Consider the following 26,305-nt stretch of genomic DNA (forward strand, 5'->3'; position numbering starts at 1 on the left):
GGTGCTGATGTAATTCCTAATGGGTGGCTAAGTCAGGCTCTCCCCAGCCCCCAGTGTTTAAGGGTCCCATACCTTTCTGTAGTCCTGCTGACTTCCATTCACATCAGGGCTAAAAGGACACCATTCTGTCTGTACTCTTGCCAGTGACTCAGTCTTCCTATAAATCCTAGCAACTATAATAGCACACAACTCCTTTTTTTTCCTATATAAGTAAAAAATGTTCAGTTTTTGACGTACAAGAAGGATTTATAGTTGTTCTTGGATCTGTCTCAGTTGCTGGCCTCCCCACCATTCCTGTGCTTTCCTGTACCAACATTAGCATTCGCACTGGAACATAGACACTGTGACTCCACTCAGTCTGTCTGATGACCAAGACAACAACCTGATAGGCTGGGCAGGGGGAAAGTTCTCACCCCAAGCAGGACAGAGCAGGAGGTGTAAGATTTCATATGCAAAACTTACACACTGATTCTTTCTTAAACCTTCTATTTACTATATCCCAGGCCATCGTTGACCATCGATAATGGAAGTGGAGCCTGAGTACAGAGGCCTGTGGTGTTTGCTTTCCCATTGTTGAATTGTTGGGGAGATGGTGTTGCTTTTTTGGAGATTTTATTTACTTCTGTTTTATGTGTATGAGTGTTTTGCCTGCTTGTCCTTCTGTACACTGTGAGTGTGCAGAGCTCTCAGAGGCCAGGAGAGAGCATTCGATCTTTGGAACTGGAGTTACAGACAGGTGTTAGGCACCATTTGCATGCTGGGAGCAGCAAGTGCTCCTAACTGCTAAGCAGTCTCTCCAGCCTTTCACTGCTGAATTGCCTGAGTTCCCTGTATGTCGGGAACACTGGCCATTTATCACACTAGGGTTCACAGATGCCTTCTCTTCTAGCTGTAAGCTGTGTGTTTCTTCGCTGGTTGTTGCCTCCTGTGCTGTGCTGGAGCCTGTGGGTTGGAGGTGGCCCTACTTGTTATTTTTGTTTTAGTTCCTTGGCTTCAGTGTGACACCTAGACAAAGAGCTGAGGGCATGTCAGGGGTTTCTCCCCATTATCCTCAGGAGTTTTATGGTTTGGGTATTTAAGTAATTGATTTTCTTTTGGCTTTTTTAGATGACATAAGGTAAGGGCCCAGGTTTTGTTCTTGTGTGTAGACATCAGTTTCTCCAGCACCACGGACTGAAGAAGCTATCCATGAGGCACTTGTAAAGAGTTTGTTAACCTAATTTGTAAAAGGAGCTATGGGCTATGTTCCTACCACCTGGCTCCTGGACGCCCAGCTAGCTCAGTCGGTAGAGCATGAGACTCTTAATCTTAGGGTCGTGAGTTCGAGCCCCATGTTGGGCACCATTCTGTAACATTGAACAGGGCCTGCTTGTTTGTTGGGGTTTCTTTTCCCGCCAGGTACCCCACAACTGTTTAGTTCCAGAGAAAATCAAACATAGGTCTCCATAAATTATAAGCTGATTGGCCCATTAGCTCTAGCCTCTCACTGGCTAACTCTCACATCTTGACTAACCCATTTTTCTGATCTATGTTAGCCATGGGGCTCAGTACCTTTTTTCAATGGGGCAGATCACATCCTGCTGCTTCGGTGGTCTGGGCAGGAGTGGGAGGAATCAACTTCCTCCTTCCCAGAATTCTCCTGTTCTCATTACATCATTTCTACTTCCTGTCAGGTTTTCCCGCCTATACTTTCTGCCTGGCCAATCAGCGTTTATTTAAAACATGATTGACAGATTACAGACAATTCTCCCGCACCACTAATTGTCTTGTTTAACTTAGTTCTCATTTGTCTTTTGCATTAAAAAAAAAAAGGCAGAATTCCTAAGTCAAGCCTTGAGACTGCAAAGCCTGTGTTCTGTCCAGTCAATTCACACTGGACTCTGCTTTACATCTCCGTAAAAACTGGATAGCTCCAGCACTTGTCACTCAAACTTAAGCAATCCCATTTATGTTTTCTCTCTTGCTGTGTTTGGTTTTTGTCCCCCCCCCCCCCACAGCAACTGCTGACGACGATGAGTGGGATGAAGAGTGGGATGACCCCAAGTCCTCATCCTCCTACTTTAAGGACTCAGAATCAGCTGAAGCAGGGGGACTCCAGCGGGGAAACAGCCGTCCAGGTGCCTCTTCCATGAAGCTGCCCCTTAACAAGTGAGTTTAAGGGGGGCAGAGGATGTCTCTCTATGCAATGTAAGAGAAGTTTTACTTCTTTCTAGTCCGTAATCTACTGAGTCTTAGATTAGAAGCTGACTTCATTTCATCCGTTTCACAAGGCTAGTGAGTGAAGTGTTTGTTTATTCAGTTAAATCCTCAGGCCAGGTGTGGCGCACACCTGCAGTCCCAGTCCGTGGAGGTAGAAATCCGCAGCTGTAGGGAGCAAGGAGTCTGTCAGTGTTTTACTATTTTATTACTCACTTCTCATGTGCCAGGAGTTGTGCATGGTGGTTCACGGGCACCCTCAGATCCCTTTGTGGTATATGGCTTTCCTGTTTCACTACAGGGAAAACTGAAGCCTGTTCACATTCAACACAGATGGTAGGCGGGTCAGTCAGGCTCCCAGGTGCTCAGGACACAGAGTGCATGGTCCCACACTCTGCAGAATGTTTTTGATATGTGTTTCACCTCGAGTTCTCTTAGCTTAAGGAAAACTATGTTTATGGGCCTTGGAGATCCACTGCTTGTGAATGCGCACACAGCCTGATTGTGGGATAAGGAAAGATGTTAGTAAGCTCTCCTCCCCCAGCAGTCATCCTTGCAGCAGTGTCTCCCAGACCGCCAACCCTCTTCTCAGTACTCTGGGTCTGCAAGTCAAAGTGGATTCAGAGAGTGGTAATTTGTGTCACATTTTTTTGAAAGCCTTTGTTTAGCATATATCTAGAGAAGAGGCTCAAATCTTGTACCTTGTGTAATGGGGCCTGCAGGGTCTCCATGTCTATCTAAGTAGCAGGGTTAACTGAGCTGTTAGACCACACACTCCCATGCCTCTCCAGTGTCTTCCTTGTGGCTTTGTGCTCAGCTGTCTGCATAATAAAACTGGCCGTGGCTATCCATTGCTTGCTCATCTCTAAGGCTGCAGTGTTCTCAGTAGGGTGGGTTATGGTGGGCATTACTCTCCATTGTTCTTTCCGCCTAAACAGGAGTTCGGGTAACTCAATGCCAGAAAAGGAAGTTGGAAATTTAAATATACTGGAGCACTGAGAGAACACACTTTGATAATGATAAAAAAAATAATATATTGCTGTTTACATGAATATTCAGTCAATAATCATTGACTGCATAGATGTGGATGTGGAGCAAGGTGATCCTTGCTGTAAATAGCCAACTCAAGTGGACATACTGGGTCCTGGGGACAGAGAGACTTCACTCTGTTATTGGAAATAGCGGTTTTCAGACTCGATCAAGCAGGCAGAATACCTGTGAACATCACACCTGCTGGAGCCATAGGCTCCCTTCCCCTGCTCAAGCCTCACTGAGTAGCTAACTGGCCATTGGCCACTTGATTACACTTTACAGTTTCCATCTGTAAGACAGAACAAGGTTAAAACTGGTGTGTTACGGCCACATGATGAGAACTGTAGAGTGTGCAGTGGGTTACGGTCACGTGATGAGAACTGTAGAGTATGCAGTGGGTTACAGTCATGTGGTGAGAATGTACAGTGTACAGTGGGTTACAGCCACATGGTGAGAACTGTAGAGTGTGCAGTGGGTTACGGTCACGTAGTGAGAACTGTATCATGTGCGGTGTGTTACGGTCACGTGGTGAGAACTGTATCATGTGCGGTGTGTTACGGTCACGTAGTGAGAACTGTAGAGTGTGTGGTGTGTTATGGTCATGTGGTGAGAACTGTAGAGTGTGCAGTGGGTTATGGTCACATGGTGAGAACTGTAGCATGTGCGGTGTGTTATGGTCACATGGTGAGAACTGTATCATGTGCGGTGTGTTACGGTCACATGGTGAGAACTGTAGCATGTGCGGTGTGTTATGGTCACGTGGTGAGAACTGTAGCATGTGCGGTGTGTTATGGTCACATGGTGAGAGCTGTAGCATGTGCGGTGTGTTATGGTCACATGGTGAGAACTGTAGCATGTGCGGTGTGTTATGGTCACATGGTGAGAACTGTAGCATGTGCGGTGTGTTATGGTCACGTGGTGAGAACTGTAGAGTGTGCAGTGGGTTACGGTCACATGGTGTGAACTGTAGAGTGTGCAGTGGGTTACGGTCACATGGTGTGAACTGTAGAGTGTGCAGTGGGTTACGATCACATGGTGAGAACTGTAGAGTGTGCAGTGGGTTACGGTCACATGGTGAGAACTGTAGAGTGTATGAGGAAGGACAGAGACTCACAGCATTTATCTTCATGTTCAGATTTCCTGGATTTGCAAAGCCTGGCATAGAACAGTACTTGTTGGCCAAGCAGCTAGCAAAACCCAAAGAGAAAATCCCCATCATTGTAAGTTTGTTCGTTATTGTCTGTTTGTTTTATTGCTAATTAAAATTTTTTATAATGCCTAAGCTAAGAATGTTAGTCTTTTTTTTTGAAGTATTTTTAAGCACACTTATACTGTCCCAGCTAGTTGACAATATGTTATTAGGCATACTAAAGATAATCAGCATAAATTAATGATTGTTACTGCTTCTCTCAATTTTCTCTATTTTTATCTTTCAACTGTTAATGTTCAACCATCAGTCGCACATTTTAATACTTTTCCTTTTCTAAATGTCTTAGACTGTAAGACATAATTCACATTCTCTTTTCTACCAGCCTTATTTATTCAGCCAATAAGCTCAGTTCAGATATTTAGGTTTCTACCCTGATGAAAGTGGAGCACATCATTAGGATAAGGTGCTTTTCCCAATATACTAGTAATAGAATTTCTTCCAGTAAACCACCTGCCAGCCCAAGATAAGGGGCTAACAAATAAAAGCTGGGAGCTAATGGAACCAATAACAGTTGAATCTGTCTTGGTGAAATGATTATTACATAATATGACAAATGCTCTTTGGTCTCATCCCATACTTTGATCCTTAATACCTTTCCATCTAGGCAATATCTAGTGAAATTCTAGGGGGAAAAGCTCTATGACTGTCTTGTAACCCTATTGACTTAACCTGTAGCTGATGGAAGCCTTGAATGTAATCACCATGGCTGCCAGCCCAAGGAAACACCTGCTTTCTGCTCTAATCTTTGGTTTCAGAGGCCCATGATAAAATACCAGGAATGATAATGGACCTTTTAATTACTTTTCCTCATTTGTAAAATGCTTAGAATTCTAGGAACCGACAAATAGACGTGCAGTATCCCAAAGCCCTAACACCTTTGACCCTCAAAGCATAGATGGGGCAATTACCTGCTGAGTAGTTTATGATTTGAGCCCTGTGGTGGCAGTGGTGGAGCACGCCTTTAATCCTAGCATTAGGGAGGCAGAAGCAGGCGGATCTCTGTGAGTTCAAGACCAGCCTGATCTACAGAGCAAGTTCCAGGACAGGCTTCAAAGCTACAGAGAAACCCTGTCTCGAAAAACAAATAAAAAAGATTTGAATCTTTTTGTTTGTTCCAGGCTGGGAGCAGGGGGACGACATACATCATGAGCCTTCTCATTAAATTTAAAACTCTGTGGAATTAAGAGCCATGATTTGCCCCTCACATTCTAGTGTGGACTTTGTCACAGGTGTGACTATGGTAGAACACAGAACATGAAGTCTAGCCTGTGCTTTGTCTATGAGTTTTGGGAGAAATAAATCCATGAGCCCTGTGGGCAGACCTGTCTGTGCAGCTTCTCACATAACAGAAGAAATGGGAAAGCCATTGAGTCTTCAGGAGGCGAAGACAGAACAGAGATCCAGTTTGGGTCTAGGATAAAAAGTAACATTACATATGGACAACCTAGGCCTGGTGAGTTTGAGGACCAGGCAGTTGCCCTTTGTCCTCGTCACAGAGGGTTGCTGCTCAAGATGAGGGCTCAGCAGAGCCTTGCAGACATAGCCCTGAGGCAGCCTAGTTGTGTTCTTAGAGACCTCTTAGTTAGTGCCTTGTTAACCATCCACAGTCCTCAGGCACCTTCTGTAGTGACCATTGCCTGGGCTTCCATACCCATCGGGCATTTCCCTCCTCCACCTCTGGACAGAATGAGAGGTGGGCATTCCTGTCCCCTTGTACCTGCTGCCCTTGCCGTTCTTGGCGTGCATAGACTTCTCTGTAGCCCCATCTATTGGTCTTCCTTGTTTTCTTTTTACTTCTAATCATGGCTTAAATAATGGCCAGCAGGCTGTAGCCAGGCTCACCACGGCTGACATAATGGTCATCAGGCTACGGCCAGGCTCACCATTGGTGAAATAATGGCCGTCAGACTGTGGCCACACTCACCATTACCTAAATAATAACCGTCAGTGGTGGCCAGGTTTACCATGGCCAAAATAATGGCTGTCAGCTCTGGCCAGGCTCAGACTGTTCAGAAGTTAGGACAGTACTGCTTCAAGCATCACTCAAAGCTTTTTCAAAGCTTATTTGAAAATTGTTTTACCAATCAGCACTGTATTTAGTTTAAAAACAGATGAGGCTGGCAGTGGCACACGCCTTTTCCCCAGCACTTGGGAGGCAGAGGCAGGTGGATCTCTGTGAGTTCGAGGTCAGCCTGGTCTACAAGAGCTAGTTCCAGGACAGGCTCCAAAGTTACCCAGAGAATCCCTGTCTTGAAAAACTGAAAAACACAAACAAACCAGATGAGAGTACTTATAAAAACTGAGACTGTGATGTCATCGACATAATCCTGATACATAAATTTTTCACACACACACACACACACACACACACACACGGACGCACACATAAACAAACAGTCAATGTTAAAAGTTTAAAAAGGAAAAGCCCTTTGTCCCATTTAGCTTTAAATTCTGGTCTAAAGGAGGATGTGCTTCTGTTCTCAGCTCCCTAAATGTGAGCCAGTTTCTCTTTATCCTGAGACAAGATGCCCACATGGACAAGATGGGTTCATCCGAACAGCTGTGGTCTACTAGGACTACAGACAGCTGTGGTCTACTAGGACTACAGACAGCCCTTCCGTCTCCAAAGGAGCAAGAATGGCTGCCATAGGACCTCAGTTCTGAAAGGAATTGTTCTTTGTGTTACTGCAATAGTGTTACCGTTTTCCCAAGTTACAGAATTAACTTGTCCTGATCACTGTTTAGGTTGGCGATTACGGCCCAATGTGGGTCTATCCTACCTCTACTTTTGACTGTGTGGTAGCGGATCCCCGGAAAGGCTCCAAGATGTACGGTCTGAAGAGCTACATTGAGTACCAGCTGACACCCACCGTGAGTGCCTGCCTCAGACGGCTGCTGCTGCTGCGTGCTTTTTCTCCATTTCAGTGCTCGGCATTGGTAATTCTTTCTTCTCTTTCCCTTGTTTTGCAGAACACTAATCGATCTGTAAACCACAGGTATAAGCACTTTGACTGGTTGTATGAGCGTCTCCTAGTCAAGTTTGGGTCTGCCATTCCGATCCCTTCTCTTCCAGACAAGCAGGTGACAGGTGAGTGTGGGCTGTGCCGTTCAGAGTAGCAGGCGAAGAGCTGGCCGGGTGGTGCTCCTGATATGCAGGGGCACAAGTGGAAAACTTTGCTGTACTTGGAATTCTGGAAAAGTCATTGTCTTTATTTCCTTTTACCAAAAAGGTACATTTTTTAAGTGTGAGAATAGAACCTTAGAAAATAGAAATCTGAGCAGCCTAAAATGAAAACAAAAGCTTGAGACCCCAGTGACAAGAGACAGGCTCTGCCGCCCTGCTCTCTGGTGTGTGGAGAACACCCGGAGAAGTCAGAGCTCTGGGTTGTTCTTGAGGAGGAATTCTGCATCACACACTCGTACCCTCTCCCTTTCCTTATTTACTTAAGTGTCACATTTGGTCCACTTTGTCCTGCCGCCAAAAGTCTGGTAAGTGAGGTTTGGAGAGTGGCTCAGTGGTTAAGAATGTGCACTGCTACTGCAGGGGACCAACTTCAGTTTCTAGCACTTGTATTGGGTACCTTGTAATTGCCTACAGCTCCAGCTTCAGCCTCCACCAGCACCTGTGTTCATGTGCACATTCCACACACACACACACACACACACACACACACACACACACACACACAAATTTAAAATAATTAAAATACCTTTTAAAAATGAGAAACTCTCTGCTCAGTAACCCACCTTCTGCCCTGTACATCTGCTCAGAAAGGGTTTGCCTCTGTTCTTAAAAACTGTCATCTCAGACGTGAGTCTCTTCTAGTGTGGGACGGGGATATGTGTTTGAGGACTCAGTGAGAAGCGTGACTTAGAACATGGATTAGTAAAGGGGCTGAGTATCCCCGAAACTAAGAGTTTCAATAGATATGTAGAAACTCTCAAGTGACTAAAGTGTTCCCTGTTGAAATAGGAGCGGCGGGACTGCGTCCCCGGCACCCAGCTGCCCACATGGCTAGCTCTAGCTTATGCCCTGAAATAATTACACGGAAAACTGTATTCTTTTAAAAACCGCTTGGCCCATTATATCTAGCCTTTTCTCGGCTAACTCTTGCACCTGGACTAGCCCATTTCTTATAATCTGTGTAGCCCACGAGCTGGCTTACCAGGAATGATCTTAACCTGCGTCTGCTTGGAGTGGGAGAATCATGGCGACTCCTTGACTCAGCTTCTTTCTCCCAGCATTCTGTTCTGTTTACTCCACCCACCTATGTTTTAACCTATGAGGGCCAAGTAGTTTCTTTATTGCTTAACCAATGAAATCAACAGATAGAAAGATGACCCTCCTCCAGTTCCCTGTGGAGAGGAATGGACGGAGGGCGAGAGTGAGGCTTAGCCCAGCCAGATCTGGAGGGGCCTGGGAGAGAGGAGAGAGGAATTGGGGGGAAAACAAGGCCCTCCCCAAAGAGAAGGCCAAAGAAGGCCTAACCCTCAGTAAGAGCTGAGGAACTTAGGGAGGGACCACAAATCATCTTAGCCCACCAGATGGCAGTTCCTGGGTGAGACTTCAGCATTGCAGCCCACCCTGTCCCCAGGGGCTGGTCCCTGTGCTCTAGGGCACTTCAAGAGTTTTTTCTTCTTTGTGCTTCATAGCAGAGGGGGAAACGAACCCCAAAGCATTGAAAGCAGGGAGTTTGTGTTTGATCCTCAAGCATCCTATATTTGTGTTATGAGGTTGAACTAGCTAATTTTAGCTAGAATTAGCATCTTCAAGACCTGTAAAAGTCACTCTTCTTAAAACTTTATATTTTACTTTGTTTTTTGTTTACTTTCCTCTGGAGGGTTTCATTTTGTCTTTTTGTTGTCTTGTTTTGTGGAGATGAAATTTTTTAGTTTTTAAAGAAGTTGTTTGGGCTTGGATTATTTTATTTTGGAAACCTCAAAAACTTGACATTGTCGCAGTGGGATGGAGGGTGCTATCCTGCTCCTGGGTGGGCATGTCCAGCAGGCCTGTGAGTGCTGCTGCAGTGTTTCCATAGGGCTGGACCCCAGGGTGCTGCAGAGCGTAGCTGCCTTTCACTCAGGGCCACAGACCGACACACTGCTCTACAACCCGTTCAGGTCACATGCCCTGTTCTTCTCGTCACCCTTTTTACTTTAAATCAGAGCGCTCTATAGATGGATGGATGGATGGATGGATGGATGGATGGATGGATGGATGGATGGATGGATAGAGAAATATAAATATAGATATAGATATATATTTTGGGGGTGAGGTAGAGTGGAGGATGGTGTTGAGACAGGGTTTCTTTGTGTAGCTTTGGAGCGTGCCTGGAAATCATTCTGTAGATGAGGCTGGTGTCTCGAACTCACAGAGATCCACCTGCCTCTGCCTCTCCAGTGCTGGGATTGAAAGCATGCGCCACCACTGCCCAACTCAGAGCTTTCTTTTTAAAGCAGTAGACTTGATTCCAGTTCTTTTTACATGTTATAAATGTCAGTCTGGGGGCAATTTTATCCTCTGCTTTTACCCAGTAGGCTGGCATAGCATGTGCTTCACGGTTTTTAAATGAACAGGCGACGGTTTTCAGCCAAGCAATTCATTATTGGTTTAAAGCATCATAGAGCTCTCAATCCTTCCACATTAAAGTTTGTCTTTAAAGGGGGGAGGGGAAGAGCAGGCATGCAGCCAGGGGCATGGCATAGCGAGCAAACAGCATCCTCCGTCTGAAGAAAGTCGGGCTTTGAGCACTCTCTGGAGGCGTGCCGAGGACACTCAGAGGCACAGAACAGCCTTATTTCTCCTTGCCTCCTGTCTATGGTACCCACAAGATCAGTGCTGTGTGTGGACTCCCCTCACTGAACTCCCAGACAAAAGGAAGAGGAAGTCTGGGAGATTATGTCACGACGCTTGTCCACGAAGTTTCTTAGGTGTTTCTGTTTGCACGTTTCATTCTTTGTGAAAACAGGACAGAGTCAGACAGGTTGTATTTGGGGATTCCAAAAGATTGTTTTCACATTCTTAATGAAAACTTAGGTAAGGTTTATGGAAAACGGATAAACATACATCCCTTCTACCCCCTTGGTTACAAGTCTCTGGAACCTGGTATAAATACCTAGTAAGCACAAAATGCCATGCAAAGTCCTAGCTGAGCCAGCTGTATCTGAAGGATTTTCACAAGGAGGATTATTAAATAAAAATGATCAAATTTCAGTCCCTGAGTAATGAATTCTGGCGCTGATTCCTTTGCTTTAGGTGGCGTGCAGGGCATCCTAGTGTGTGCACCGCCAGGTCCTTCCGTCAGTGAGGGAGGCCGCTATCTTTCCCAAGGCTGAGACTGAGGGCCAAATCATTAGGCTTTCATAGTACATGCCCTGCACTCCTACCAAGTGTGCAGTGGTAGTGCCCCGTGCTCCTACTAAGTGTGTAGTGGTAGTGCCCCGTGTTCCTACCAAGTGTGCAGTGGTAGTGCCCCGCGCTCCTACTAAGTGCAGTGGTAGTGCCCCGTGCTCCTACTAAGTGTGCAGTGGTAGTGCCCCGTGTTCCTACTAAGTGTGCAGTGATAGTGCCCCGTGCTCCTACTAAGTGTGCAGTGATAGTGCCCCGCGCTCCTACTAAGTGCAGTGGTAGTGCCCCACGTTCCTACCAAGTGTGCAGTGGTAGTGCCCCATGCTCCTACTAAGTGCAGTGATAGTGCCCCGTGCTCCTACTAAGTGTGCAGTGGTAGTGCCCCGTGTTCCTACTAAGTGTGCAGTGATAGTGCCCCGTGCTCCTACCAAGTGTGCAGTGGTAGTGCCCTGCTCTCCTACCAAGTGTGCAGTGGTAGTGCCCCGCGCTCCTACCAAGTGTGCAGTGATAGTGCCCCGCCTCCTACCAAGTGTGCAGTGATAGTGCCCCTTGCTCCTACTAAGTGCAGTGGTAGTGCCCCACGTTCCTACCAAGTGTGCAGTGGTAGTGCCCCGTGCTCCTACTAAGTGTGCAGTGGTAGTGCCCCACGTTCCTACCAAGTATGCAGTGGTAGTGCCCCACGTTCCTACCAAGTGTGCAGTGGTAGTGCCCCACGTTCCTACCAAGTGTGCAGTGGTAGTGCCCCACGTTCCTACCAAGTGTGCAGTGGTAGTGACCCGTGCTCCTACTAAGTGTGCAGTGGTAGTAGTGCCCTGTGCTCCTACTAAGTGTGCAGTGGTAGTGCCCACGTTCCTACCAAGTGTGCAGTGGTAGTGACCCGTGCTCCTACTAAGTGTGCAGTGGTAGTGCCCTGTGCTCCTACTAAGTGTACAGTGGTAGTGCCCCGCACTCCTACTAAGTGTACAGTGGTAGTGCTTTTAGATACGAGAGGCTTTGGCTGAGACCCACGGTGTTGGCATGCTGCTTTAGGTAGCACATGCTGTTGGTAGATGGATCCATGTTACTGGAAGATTTGCTCAAGTGTGTACTCTTCTGAAAGAAAGTTGGGGCTGTATTTTCTGAAAATTCCCTTTAGACTATATGTAGTAAGTTTGTTCTTGGTACCGACTTTTACAGTGTTATAATCACCACTGTTTGTAACACAGGGTAGTTCTGTTGCCTCCCAAAACTTCATGATGCTCAGCATTAGCATTTGTTTCCAGCTCCTTTCTCTACTCCTGTCCTTGACAATATCTGATCAGTTCCTTGTTGCTATAATTCTGCCTGTTCAGTCGGGCGGTGGTGGGTACACCTTTAATCTCAACACTCAGGAGGCAGACAAAGGCCAGTGTATAGCTGTGAGTTCAAGGCCAGCATGGTCTACAGAACAAATTTTAGGACAGCCAGAACTGTTACACAGAGAAACCCTGCCCCCAACCCTGCAAAGAAAAGCAGCCCTGAGGCAATTTTGCCTTTTCTGGAATCCATCATGAGTGGAAACAGTGCAGCTGAGATCCATTCCTGTGTTGGATCAGCAGTTTTCTTTATTGTTGTTAATAGAGTCTGCATAGATGGTAATTCTTTACCCTTTCATTCACTGACAGACATTTGACCTTCTAGTTCCAGCTAATGTAGCATTACCAGGATAGATATTTTTTTTTAGAATTTTGTTTATTTTTAAGACAGGCCCTCACTGAGTAGCTCAGGCTGGCCTGAAGCTCATTACATAATGCAAACCAACCTCAATGTGGTGCTTCCCTTGCTTCAGCCGCCCCTGCCCCCAGTACTGTGATTAAAACACATTATGGCATGCAGCCTAGCAAACAGATTTTTGTATGAACATGAACAAATTTTCTTTGGGGTATTCCAACCAGTAGAGTGAATAGATCAGTTGGTTCACATTGTGCTTATGACTTGTCAGACTGGCTGTATGATTTTGGGATCCATATTAGTAATATATGAAAATGTCCATGAGTCCACATCTTTACCTATACTTGGTAATGTCTGTTTTTATTGATTTTGCCTGACTGGTCCTTTTTTTAATTTTAAATGTGTAGCCTAGGCTGGCCTCGAACTTGTGATCCTCCTGCCTCTGCCTCCTTCAGCAAATCCTACCAGCGTGCACCACCACAACCGGTGCTTGACCAGTCTTGTAGGCATGTAGTGGTATATTTTTTTTTGTTTCATTTTGTACTGATGGATTGTATAGAGTATCTTTTCATGCACTTACTCCTATCTATGTGTCTTTTTTGGTGAAGTGTCTGTTCAAATGTTTTTTTTTTAATTTTGCTAGTCTATTTTTTTATTGCTGACTTATTTGTGCATGTTCTAGAAACAGTTGTCCACCAGTGTGTGATGTGCACATGGCTGCTCCAACTGTAGCTTGCCCTTTTGTTCTCCAAACAGTGTGTAGCACAAGCCATTAATTTTAAGAAATCCCGTGTCTCAGTGACAGATATCTAAAAGAAACAGTTTAATTAAAGGGAGAAGGGTGAATTTGGGCTCACATGGTAGAGGTTTCACTGTGCCTGTGTGTAGCAGAGCAGAGAGTGGAGAGAGGGGACACCTCAGTAACCCACTCCGCCCCGCTGAACCCAGCCTCCGAAAGTCCCACAAGCTAGGGACTCAGCATTGAAGGCCAGATCATGTGAGAGACATTTCATCTGACCTTAGCATCCAGCATGTCGGGATTTTATGAATTGTGCCCCTAATGTTGTATCACGAAGCCTCTAGGTTCAGTTCATGATACATTTTCCTAAAAGTGGTAGTTTGAGGTTCTGCATTCATGTCTGATGTGTTTGTGGCTGACTGTTGTGTGCTGTAAGCACAGCAGAAGGGTGCTTCACTTGTTTGCGTCTGGACACCAGAAAGACTCCTTGCCCTGTGATTGCATCTGCCCTTTGCACAGATTCACTTGACTGTTTGTGTGATTTGTTTCTGGGCTCGTTTACTCTCTCTTTCATATTCTTGCCAAAACCACACAGTGCTGATTAATGTCACTAAATCAGATAGTGCACATCCTCAGACTGATCCTTTTTTAATGTATTTGTTTTTATGACTATGGCTGTTTTGCCTACATACCTACATGCCTCATTCCATAGAGGCTAGAAGAGGACATTGAGTTTCCTGGAACTGGAATTACAGATGGTTGTGTACCATCATGTGGGTTCAAACCCAGATCTTCTGGAAGAGCACCCAGTGCCTTAACCAGTGAGCTGTCTCAATCCCCTCTGCCTATATTTTTGAAGGGTGTAGCTGGAGACTGCTTGTTCGTTTCCCAGCCACCCAGACCCAAATAATCACACAGAAACTTTATTAATTAAAACACTGCTTGGCCAACAGCTTAGGCATATTCCTACCTAGCTCTTACATTGTAAATTAACCTATTTCTATTCATCTGTGTATCTCCACGAGACTGTGGCTTATCAGAAAGGTTCCAGCAGCATCTTTCTCCTTCTGCAGCTACGTGGCATCTCCCTGACTCCACCTACTCTCTCTATATCTCTCTTCAATTTTCCCACCTGGCTTTACTCTCCTAAGCCATTGGTCGAAACAGCTTTTTTATTACCCAGAGGTAATAAGACCTACTCCCAGCTACAGAGGGGCTCCCACATCCGAAGGACAGGTTGCTGGTTATAGGATCCTCAGCTGCTGTTTTCTATGCTGCACAGCCAGTGTCTTCCCACCGCCATCCACCTGCTTTGTCGCCACAAGTCAGCCCTTAATTCTGCTTTCTTCCCACACAAGCACCAGCCTGGCTGCTGGTGACACTCGGGGTTTGCCTCTGCTGCATCTAAGTGTGAAGCTCTTTGGACTCACAGTCTTGTCTTTGCCATCTTGCAATTCTGTTGATTGTTGATGTGAATTTCCTGTTTCAGTCCCTGCACTGCCAACTCCAGGCATTCTGTTCACTTCTTTCTGTGATTCCGTGTCCTTTAGGGTCTCTGATTGTTGATCACTGTCATGTTGTCCTTTAATTTTTCTGATAGTTTTTTGAACATACTTAGAGAAACTGCTTTGCTTTTTGACAGCAAAATTCATCATCTAGCTATGCTTAGTAACAATTTCTACTGACTGGTTTTTTTTTCTTCAATATATTTCCTAGTTTGCTTCTTATTAGCCAAACTCTAGTTGGCTTTTTGTTTGTTTGGGTGTTTGTTTGTTTGTTTAAATGAACATTGGTCCTTTCTGAGAATCTGTTTCAACATGTCTACATTCTGTTGTTGCTGTTTGTATTTTGTTTGCATAAGGAGCTGTCCTATGCAGTTTTAGAATCTCAAAATACTATCTCTCTTACAACTCAGTTGTTTTGTGTTTGTGTGTTTAAGACTGGCGTCCTAAAGTTTGCTTCTACACATGAACTAGCAGGAGTCCTGGGACTGCTGGGGTCTTTCTTCTCTTGATGTAACTATAAGTAGAAGAAGGCATTCAGAGCGTGGGTCACGTCAGGTTATCTCCAGCCTTTATTTGTCCTGGTCCTTTGTTTTGTTTTTGTTGTTTGGGGGTAGTATTTGTTTCTGGAAGCAGGGTCTTTCTGTGTTGTCCAGGCTTGCCCCAAACTCCTGGACTCAGATAATCCTGCTGCCTTAGACTACCACGCAACTGGGACTTCACTGTGCCTTGTATCCTACCTGGACCCTTTCCTGTCTCCCTTGCATGTGTACAGTCTGGTCCCCACTGTTTTGCACAGCTTCATCCTAGAATGTGCTTGGTTCTGCCATCTTTGCTAGGCACAGCCACTGTTCTCCCTCCTCACCCCTGAGGTTGCCTGGAACCAGTGTTCCTGAGAATAGGCATCTCCCCCCTGCTTCTATGTCAATGATGCTGCAGCTGATCTCCACAGCCTGCCTTGCCAGGCATGGCCTCTGAGGTGTGGGGAGGCACACTGCAGCAGAGATGGAGTAGCCCTAGAATGCTACAAGTTCTCGCTGTTCTTGGTGGGAGTTGAGCAGTTTTTCCAGCAAAGGCACTTGTCAGGTGGCTCTCTGTCTTCACTGATCTCCAGAGTAGGCTGTGGTTATTTTGTCAGCATTAGATGGCTTCACATTGATTCTTGGGGATAGGGTCACTTCAGGTCCTCACCTGGCTGTGTCGGAATTTCCACCAGGGACACGTGTGGTACATATATGCAGGCAAATATTCACACACATAAAAATTAAAAGAAAAACCCTAAAAGCAAAAAAAAAAAGAGTGACAACAAAGTTACGGTCTTTAGGGAGTGCACACATACACCCCAGTGTGTGTGTGTGTGTGTGTGTGCCCATGTGTATGCAGGAGCCCATGAGGGACCTGGATCCTCTGGAACAGACCGTGGAGGTCAGAAGAGTCAGATCACTGGAGTTATAGGTGGGCGTGAGCCACCCTATGGATGCTGAGAGCTGAACTGGGGTCATCTGAAAAAAATGGTTGTGCTCTTACCTGCTGAGCCATCTGTCCAGCCCCCGGAACTCCAGTCTTAAAAACTATAAAGAGTTGGGGCTGGAGAGATGGCTCAGCAGTTAAGATCACTGCCTGCTCTTCCAAAGTCCTGAGTTGAGTTCCTAGCAACCACATGGTGGCTCACAACCATCTGTAATGAGGTCTGGTGCCCTCTTCTGGCCTGCAGGCATACACGCAGACAGAATATTGCGTAATAAATAAATATTTAAAAAAAAAAACTAAAGAGTTGCCAGGTGGTGGTGGGGCACACCTTTATTCCCAACACTCAGGAAGTAGAGACAGGCTGAGTTCTGTGAGTTCTGGTCTACAGAGCGAATTCCAGGCCAGACTCCAAAACTACAGAGGAAACTCTGTCTCAGAAAACCAAACCAACACTAAACTAAACTAAAGAGTCAGGGCTGGGGAGATGGCTCAGTGGTGAGAACAGCTGTGAGCAGGAGCTCAGGTCTCCAAACTCTCATGAAAACCAGGCGTGATCACACGTGTGCTGGCTGTAAACCTAGCTCTGGGCTAGTGAAAGACCCTGTCTCAAAGGAACCAGGCAGAGTAATAGTACAGGACACTGAGCAGTGTGCTTTCCTCCATCCCCTTACACATGCGCACACACTCCACCTTAGATCACAATACACCGAACTCACTCATACACACATCCTTCTTGTGAATTTCTGAGCCTTTCACAAATGGCTTTCTGCGCAGTATCCAGTAGTCACAGGAGCTCCAGCGTGAATTCTCTGTAGGAGTAATGTGTCACTCTGGGTGTGTCTCTCTCTAGGGCGCTTTGAAGAGGAATTTATCAAGATGCGCATGGAGCGACTCCAGGCCTGGATGACGAGGATGTGTCGGCATCCCGTGGTGTCGGAGAGCGAAGTTTTCCAGCAGTTCCTGAACTTCCGAGATGAGAAGGCAGGTGTAGCCTAGCACCGTGGTCATAGGGAAGTGGGAGCTGGCGCAGTTAGGGTGAATTTACAGCTGAAGGAGCCAAAGCAATGTTATGTCAGTCCAACCCCCAAACAAGAAGGGACAGAAGCCCGATTCCGTGCATAGGAAGTGTGTCGTGTGTGAGAGAACTGCCAGCCAGCAGGCTGTGTCCACCGGAGAAGTGCCTGGTGGATGGCACAGATGCAGAGTATGCTCAGATGTGAAGTGTTTTCCAGAGGGTTCAGGAAGAGCACTTGGTGCGCAAGCATGAGGGCCTGAATTCAGATCTCCAATACGTGTGCACCCTGAAACCCGCACTGTCCACGTGTGCACCCTGTAACCCGCACTGTCCACGTGTGCACCTGATAACCCGCACTGTCCACGTGTGCACCTGATAACCCGCACTGTGCACGTGTGAACCCTGTAACCCGCACTGTCCACGTGTGAACCCTGTAACCTGCACTGTGCATGTGTGAACCCTGTAACCTGCACTGTCCACGTGTGCACCTGATAACCCGCACTGTCCACGTGTGCACCTGATAACCCGCACTGTCCACGTGTGCACCTGATAACCCGCACTGTGCACGTGTGAACCCTGTAACCCGCACTGTCCACGTGTGAACCCTGTAACCTGCACTGTGCACGTGTGAACCCTGTAACCCGCACTGTGCACGTGTGCACCTGAGAACCCGCACTGTGAGGTGTGGAAACAGGATTGTTAGAAGTTGCTGACTGCCATCCTAACTTCAGGATCAGTGAGACACTGTCTCAGAGGACTAAGATGGAAAGAGGTAGAGCCCTCCCTTGGCCTCTTACTTGTGTGCTGGCATGTGTGTGTGTGTGACTGCGTGAGTCATCTCAGTCTGTGAGTTCCCACTACCTCAGCACCTTGAAGGGAAATAGATCGGAGACTGAGCCCTCATCCCAGAGCCAAGTCCTCTTCCTGTAGTAGAGGTGGTACATCCCGAGTAAATGCTGCTCTGCCTACTCCCTAGTAGTTACTGTGTCCTTGTAAAAAACCAAGGCGAAGCTGCCACCCTGACACCTCGTCAGCTTTGGAAATAGCCGTCTCCTGATGAGCTTGTGCCGTCTTCCTCCATGTTCCTCCTGTGTCGTTTATTCTCCAAAGACGTTTTCTCTGTAGTTTTACAGGGAACAAATGTTGCAGATTTTGTAAACACTGAAGAGTGAAAGCAGAGCCCGTTCAGAAGAAACAGAAATGCTAAATCTAGTGTGACCAGGGAAAGACGGGACCAAGTTATTATTGTTTTTAATCAGCTCATAGAATACCTTCCTTCCCATTGGACAGAAATGCTAAATCTAGTGTGACCCAGGGAAAGACGGGACCAAGTTATTTTTGTTTTTAATCAGCTCATAGAATACCTTCCTTCCCATTGGAATCTTCAGAGAGAGATATCCTTGCTTAACTTTGTAGTGGTTTTGCCTTGGAGAAGAGATGCATTTACAAATTGGGCTGAACATTCATGCTCTGCCTGCATATTTAAGTACACTTGACAAAGTACACTTTGGCCTTGTTTTTGGAGATTGCCTTTCTGAACTTTATAGGCATGGCTGGTGTATTGTGTGTCACCAAGTGGTGGATATCACACACTTAGGCGTTCCAGCTGTGCTTGTCAGGAATGTCCGTCAGCAGCAAGCCTTGCAGCCTGCTGTAGACAACCCTGGTTTTTTTGTGTGAAGGGCTGCAGCCTAGGAATCCCTGGAGCAGCAGAGCCATGAAACCATGTGCTGAGCACGTGAGTGCCACTCTGTGGTTAACAGAACTGCGCAGCAGAGCCCTGCAATGTCTCTGAGCACTAACTGTACAGAGCACACACACACACACAGTTACTGTCAGTCATTGGCTGCCCACAGGATTTCAGAGGGTCTCATTGTACTGATTGGTCAAGAGTTTAGAAAGCACTAATAAAGGTCCTATTGTACTCATAATCTGCTTAAGAAGAAGGATAAATCTTAGGCATTGCTTTTGTTTTACATGAAGCTGCCTTTCAAGGCTGCTAACTCATGATAGAAGTGGTAGAAAAGAAAAAGGAATGAACTTTGAGTCATTTGCTTGCTGTCCGGCATCTCTTCTACTCCTGTCTCTTGCTGTGGTTCTGGTAAAGCATTGTCCTTGTTAGACCACAGTTTCCTCGGCAGCCAGAGACATTGCAGAACTAGAGAGCGGTGCAGTGCTCTGTTTATTAGTAGTAACATGTGGTGAACAGAGGAAAACCCCGAGACTGCCTAGAATCGCTAGAAATAAGTGGTTGTCAAAGAGCTGGATAAAGTCATTGCAGTTTTATCGCCAAATCATTAAGTTTAAAAAAAATCTATCAACTTCAAAATTATGAAATATTTAGGAATAAATACAAGAAAATATATATAAAGCCTATCTGTAAAACTATGAAAAATTGACAGAAATAAAGGACCTAATCAAGATGTCCTGTGTGAAAACTCAAAGGGAAAGAGTAGCTGAGAGGCTTAACAGTGGGGGTTAGGGAAACCCAGAATGCACGACACACACACGCACGCACAAAGACAAATCAGTCTTGGTGACAGGCTCCTGTAATTGCAAAGCTGAAGAAGCAGGGTAAAACAGATCTTGGAGCTCACTGGCCGGCCAGCCTCGCCTACTATGCAAGCCCCAAGTCTCCTTAAGAGACACTATTTCAAAAATGAAGGTCCGTGGATCTGATGCACTCTTACTCGGCGGGCACTGTACATGGCACACTTACATACACCTTAGACTCCCATACATACAGCATGAAAAAATTCCCCTTTTCCTGAAAGAGATACAACAGTTAATTTCGTCAGTCTCGCAGAGGGTATTTATATCCTGTGTGTGTTTATGTTGGAAGCCATTGCAAAAGGAACGCGACTCAATCTGTTGACTCACAGGAGACCTGGACTCCAAGAACAGCCCTGTACGGTGATGCTGTGTGGCATCGGCCTGTGGTGCTGAAGATGTGGGGTGGACATGCTACTTCCTGGAAAGAGGAGACAGGGATCCAGTCCATCAGCCCTGCTGGCAACTGTAACACTGCCGTGTTCTTCCTTACAGGAGTGGAAAACTGGAAAGAGGAAGGCTGAGAAAGATGAGCTGGTGGGAGTTATGATATTTTCCACAATGGAACCAGAGGCTCCTGACTTGGACTTGATAGAAATGTAAGAACCCCTGCCCTGCTCTCCTTCCCCCCAGTCTGCACTTACTTCCTCTGGCTCACGGTCTGAGCCGAGCTTGCAGCAGCCGTAACTCTCAGAGAGGAGTGTATAGCTGAATAGGGCTTGCAGTGAGATGGTGGCCCCGGAAGTCCTATCACAGCCGGCAAAGCACTGCTTCCCTGTTTCATTTTTGATTTAATGTAGTTATTTTCAGTAAAGTCTGATGAGGCAAGGTAGCAGTAGCTACCCACATCCCCGGAGTGCCCAACAAAGCAGAAATCGTTTTGTGGCAGTACTTGGGATCAAACCCACGGACTCAAGCAGTCTGGGTATTGTGTTTGTGTCTGACATCGCTGATGTGCTGACAGCTGTCTCTGTCCCCAGAGAACAGAAGTGTGACGCTGTGGGGAAGTTCACCAAGGCCATGGATGATGGTGTGAAGGAACTGCTCACCGTGGGGCAGGAGCATTGGAAACGCTGCACAGGGCGTAAGTGCTGTTACCCTAGACTCAGCTGGGGCCCGGTCCCACACACAAGGGACTGGATTGAGCTGCATCCTGCCGCTCTCAAACCCTTGCCCTGCCCTCCCTTCTCCATGCCAGTTATAACCAGAAAATTGAGCATAACAAGGTAGCTCAAGAAATGTCATAAAAAAGTGTCATACTAACTTGAGTTTAATGTTGGGTCTTTGCGTTTTGTAATCTCAGGAAAATTAGTCTTTCTACAGTTTAGAAAGTGCTTCTTGTTTAGTTGGTTTTGTTTTGCTTTGCTTTAATTTTTGAGACACAGTCTGGCTTGACTGTTTCAAGTGATTTGCTTACAAGCATGTGACACTCGGCCCAGCTCATGACTTGACTTTCCATCTTTATGTGCCTGTTTTAGGATGTCGTGTGTTTGACTAAAGCCATGGTTTTTAGGAAATGACCTATATACTTGGTAGAAAATGATAGCTATTAATATATTTATACAATAAAATAAAATGGAATAGACAGACCAGGCCACTTCAGAGGGGCATCATACATTAGCCGTGACTCTGCTCATCTCCCTGGATTACGAAGTTCTTTCTCCCTGTCCTTTATGTGTCGACTATCATGTTGCTGAGCTTTTTTTCCTGTGCCCCCTGAATCGTGCAGCTATGGTGTCCCAGGATAGAATAGTGAAGCCTGCAGAGACCTTATCCTCTGAACCTATCAGGGGAGTGCAGTGCAGAGAACCTCCCCAGCATGCGAGAGACCCTGGGCACAGTTTCTAGCATTGGCACCGAAGAGAAAGAAGAAGGAAGGAAGGAAGGAAGGAAGGAAGGAAGGAAGGAAGGAAGGAAGGAAGGAAGGACTGAAGGAAGGACTGACTCAGCTTCAGAAGTAACGAACGATTTTAGTTGCGCCTGTGTAGAAGACCGACATAGCAAACAACTTAAATAGAATTAAAGCCTTCTGTCTGATGGCTGGAAGTTCTGTGCCTTACAGAGCCCAAAAGATCACGTTTGTCAGTAAGGAGCGCTGGAACAAGGCTGTTCTTTGGGGGTGGAGGAGAGAGGAAGGCATTTTTCAGGATTTAACTCAGTGATAGCTTCTTTCTTGTTTATGATTGTTTTCAAACTTGTAAGCCGTACAGTGAAGATGTCTGTTAAATAGCTTGAGTGTCTTGACCCACAGAGGCAGGCACATCAGAGATCCAGAGTAAACATGTCACTCATGTTACCCTGCTGCTGAGGTCAAGCAGTGGTTTCCTTCAGAAGGCCACAGGCGCCTCCTGAGGGGGTCTGTGCAGATGCATGGATGGCCTAAGAATTCTGTGGACTATCCCGGGTGGTCCTCAAACCTGAGCCCAGAACCTTTGGGATGAACTAGCGAGTCCTCATATCCCGTAGGTTAGGCTGTGTACACCCTCCTCTTGAGCCTTTGTTGCCACACTTAGCCATATTTGCCAAACTTTCCATATGGAGATGGTGGCTCTGGTATCTGAAGTTAACTGTGAACCATATGCACACTAGAGGGAGGACTTTGGAGCTGGGAGTCCTGTACTTGGGTTCTTTGCTCTGTCCAGTCAGTGGGTGTAGGGACGGGTTGTTCATAATTGTGCCCACTACTAATTGAGCATTCAGTTAAAAATCATAGTTAATTAAAGAAATTGTTAGTTGAAGAATCATTTCATCAGCATTTCATTAAAGAATAGGTGCTATTTTAAATCCTTTTAAATGTCTTCTATTATGAGTCACTGCCAGAGAACTGTGGGATACATTCCAGACTGCTCTAGGACTTATTGGTGAACGGTTCTTTTCCAGCCTTACCCAAGGAGTACCAGAAGATCGGGAAGGCTCTGCAGAGTTTAGCCACAGTGTTCAGCTCCAGCGGTTACCAAGGTACACCTGTATTTGTGATTTCACTTGCAGAAAGTGTGTAATAACTGTCCACGTTCTTGAACGGCTTTGGTACCTGCATATGTCATGTGGGAACATAACCAGGGTAAGGGGTATTTCTTTACATGTGAAGACCTGACGCTTTTCCCTTGTGGATCCCATAATGTATACAACAGGTTCTGGTGAACCGGTCACCTTGCTATGCTTTAGAACTAGAATTTGCATCTCCCGGGCAGAGGAGAGAAGCTGCCTGAGGCCTCTGCCTGTTTTCTGGGCTGTCAGCACTGTCAGCTGGTATGCGATTGGATATTAATGTTGCATGTGGCACTGTGGCAACTATTAAAAGTGCTCAGTGTATTTTATGTTGAATATCATTCACTTCACTAAACCTGCTGTTTTTAAAGCCCTTCAAGCCCCTTAGACTAGCATTTATTTCAAGAAAGTGTGGGTCGGTGCTTTTGAGCACTATCTCAGAGCAGTGCTGTACAGTTTGTTCTTGCAATCATGTAAATGAGCTTGATTCCCAAGGCTGTCTTAATTACATCAGAAAAATCTTACGCTGCATCCACAGCAGTGTGGGTTGTGACAGTAATACAATGTAAGAACTGCTAGTATGTGAAATATTCGGCAGTCTTGGGGAGTCTCATGTTGAACTGTTTGGGGTAAGATAATTATGAAAAGGCCTAAGGACAGCTCCTACATCCAGGAACAGACCATGTCTCCTGCATTCTTCCACCAGCTGAGCCAGATGTCCATTTAAGGGGCCTTCCCCTGGGCAAAGGAAGAAAATTGGAACATTGGTGAAAACAATACTTGCCATGGAATGAAGCATAGCACACATTTGTGCACCCAGAGTTATTAAGTTACATGTAATTTAATCCCAGCTACCTTGGGGGACAGTGGGCTCTATCTGTGATTCTGAAACTGTATAGAAGGACACGGGCATTGGTGCTGCTTTCCCAATTCAGATTCTACCTGATCATAAGCAAAGGCTCGTCACAGAAAGGGCTCTCCCTGCAGAAGCTGGTCGGAAGCAAAGGCTTGTCACAGAAAGGGCTCTCCCTGCAGAAGCTGGTCGGAAGTAAAGGCTTGTCACAGAAAGGGCTCTCCCTGCAGAAGCTGATTGGAAGCAAAGGCTCATCACAGAAAAGGCTCTCCCTGCAGAAGCTGTTAAAGAATAAACAAGCGATGAAAGAGGATGGTTCAGTTTTCCCAGAGATGATCACATTCGCTTCTGGCCATATGAAAACTAGAATTAACCAGAAACTGATTCTGGATCTGGTTAAGCCTCTGAACCTGGTAGCCAATTTGAGGACAAGGTAGGGGACAGAGGGATGTGGGTTGCCACAGAGTTTGTCTAGCCTGTCCCAAAGGGCATGACTCATTCCGTAATAACTCACAAAAAGTTTTCAAAACAGAAAGGGATAGAAAGAGCATCGAGTCAAGAAGCACACCTTTCTGTCTTCAGTGTGCACTGTCTTTACACCTTGGTTCACACTGGCTCCTCCTGGGCAGCAGAGCGGTGACCTTTTCCTAGGCATGCAATCGCGTGTCCTTACCCTTTAAATGGTCCATGTTTTCTGAGTGAAGTTTGCAGGTAAAAATGTTGTATGTCCCAAGAAGAGAGAAATGGAGTGAAGGTGTAGATGGTAAAGGTTAGTCACTGTCTTAGTTAGGGCTTCTGCTTCTACTGCTATGATAAACTGCCATGACCAAAAGCAACTTGAGAGGAAAGGGTTTTTTTCAGCTTACAGATTATAATTGTAATTATAATTCATCTTCCAGAGAAGTCAGGGCAAGAATTCAAGGCAGGAACTGTTGCAGAGCCCATGGAGGAACTCTGCCTACTGGCTATTCTTCATAGCTCGCCCCCCTCCTATCTTACAGAACCCAGGACCAGCAGCCCGAGGTGGCACCACCATGAACTTGGCTCGCCCACATTAATTATCAATAAGGAGATGCACCATAGGCTAATCTAACAGGGATGTTTCCTCAGTGGGGGTTTCTTCCTCCCGTGACTCTACATCGCACATCAAGTCGACATTAAAAACTAGCCAGCACAGCCGCCACCTGCCATTCGGGAACCAAAGGATGGGATGGGGTCCAGGACGGCGCGCTTGCCGATTTTGACAGTGTGACGGTGTTTTGGATTTTTTAACCTAAAGGCCATCACTAAAGCATATATCAAAAGCCATAAGTATAAAGAAAATATTTTTAACCCTAGTTGCTTATAAGACTGCACGTCATTTCAGGTGAGACAGATCTGAATGACGCAATAACAGAAGCTGGGAAGACGTATGAGGAGATCGCCAGCCTTGTGGCGGAGCAGGTACTGCCATGTTCACACTCCCCAGCCCACAGCTGTTATTCAGATCCAAATAGATACCTGCTATCCTGCTTCTGTGGGTTTTTGTTAACTTTATTTAGTGATAATGTTTTTTCCAGCTAAGCCATAGTGGACAAATATCTCATTAAGAAATCCAAGTGAAGCCAGATGTGGCAGCTCATACCTGTCATACCCAAACTTGGGAGGCTGGAGTAACGGGTAGCCTTGAGTTCAGGGCTTGCCTGGACTGTATATTGAGTTCTGAGCTGATCTTAGTTACAGAATGAGACTTTTTCTCAAAAGACAAAAGAAAAAAATCCAAATGAAGTTTGGGTCTCTGGCTCAGTGGTTAATGACCTAGATTGCTCTTCAGTACTTGTGAGGCCTAGAATTTGATCCCAACACTCCCCCAAATAAAGATGTTGGGGGTGTCAACTAAATGTCTTCTGGCATCAGTGCCTTTGTTCTGCTCTCAGCCATCTGGAATATAATGTGTACGAGAACCTGGCTCAGACCTCACGCTGCTGCCTAGCCTCTCTAAGCTTGCTTTCTCAATGTGAGGTGGCCTGGCACTGCAAGCTGCCAGCGAGCCTCAGGAGTTAGGCAGTGTTTTCATATTACCTATTAAAATGTAGGCCTTAAACTGTATGTTTTGCTTGTTATAATTTATGCTTATATTTTATTTGATTTAAAGTGTGAAATAGTATCTAAACTATACTATTAACTAAAAAAGTTAATTCCTGATAGTATAATATAAATATCTATTTTTACAGATCAACTCCAAAATGATTTATTACTTTGTTCTCAGCAGAAGAGTCAGAATCTAGTAGTGACAAAGGATTGCTTTCTTTGGAAAACTAATCCTAGGTGCTTAACCCAGAGCGAGCATTAGTTCACATTCTGTGCTGCTGAAGTCATTCTGACCGAGCCGCTTGGAAGGGGGTCAGGAGTGTTTGGCTCATGCTGCAGCTCAGTCAGTCAGGACGGACCCTAAGTGTAAACCATGGGGATCCTTGCTGGCTCACTCTGAGCTTCATGCTTTCTTATACGACTAAGGACCACCTGCCTAGGGATGGTGCTGCCCATAGTGGGCTAGGACCTCATATCAGTTAGCAACCAGACTGCTATGGGATATTTGATTGCACTGTGACACTCAGAGACTCTTAATAAAGTTAACCTTGAATCAGGAGGTGGAGCCAGCAACTAGCTGACCAGAATTAACCATAGAGAAGCTGGGAATTTGGGTAGGGAAGATGAGAAGGAAGGAAAGAG

The 26,305-nt window shown here is 46.0% G+C and overlaps 1 protein-coding gene across 2 annotated transcripts in view; it reads left to right on the forward strand.

Annotated features, from left to right (window-relative positions):
• The window catches only part of Snx9 (sorting nexin 9), an 87,472-nt gene that overhangs the window by 54,653 nt on the left and 6,514 nt on the right, over positions 1-26,305 (forward strand). For both annotated transcript variants that reach the window (XM_075950365.1, XM_075950374.1), the window contains 9 exons: positions 1,998-2,148; positions 4,364-4,448; positions 7,184-7,309; positions 7,409-7,526; positions 17,038-17,168; positions 20,248-20,351; positions 20,733-20,836; positions 22,633-22,710; positions 24,960-25,036. In XM_075950365.1, the coding sequence (XP_075806480.1) occupies positions 1,998-2,148; positions 4,364-4,448; positions 7,184-7,309; positions 7,409-7,526; positions 17,038-17,168; positions 20,248-20,351; positions 20,733-20,836; positions 22,633-22,710; positions 24,960-25,036 (974 nt within the window). The remainder of the gene's footprint in view (positions 1-1,997; positions 2,149-4,363; positions 4,449-7,183; positions 7,310-7,408; positions 7,527-17,037; positions 17,169-20,247; positions 20,352-20,732; positions 20,837-22,632; positions 22,711-24,959; positions 25,037-26,305) is intronic.

The sequence above is a fragment of the Microtus pennsylvanicus genome, chromosome 1 (assembly GCF_037038515.1).
Source record: "Microtus pennsylvanicus isolate mMicPen1 chromosome 1, mMicPen1.hap1, whole genome shotgun sequence".
Lineage (NCBI taxonomy): Eukaryota > Metazoa > Chordata > Mammalia > Rodentia > Cricetidae > Microtus > Microtus pennsylvanicus.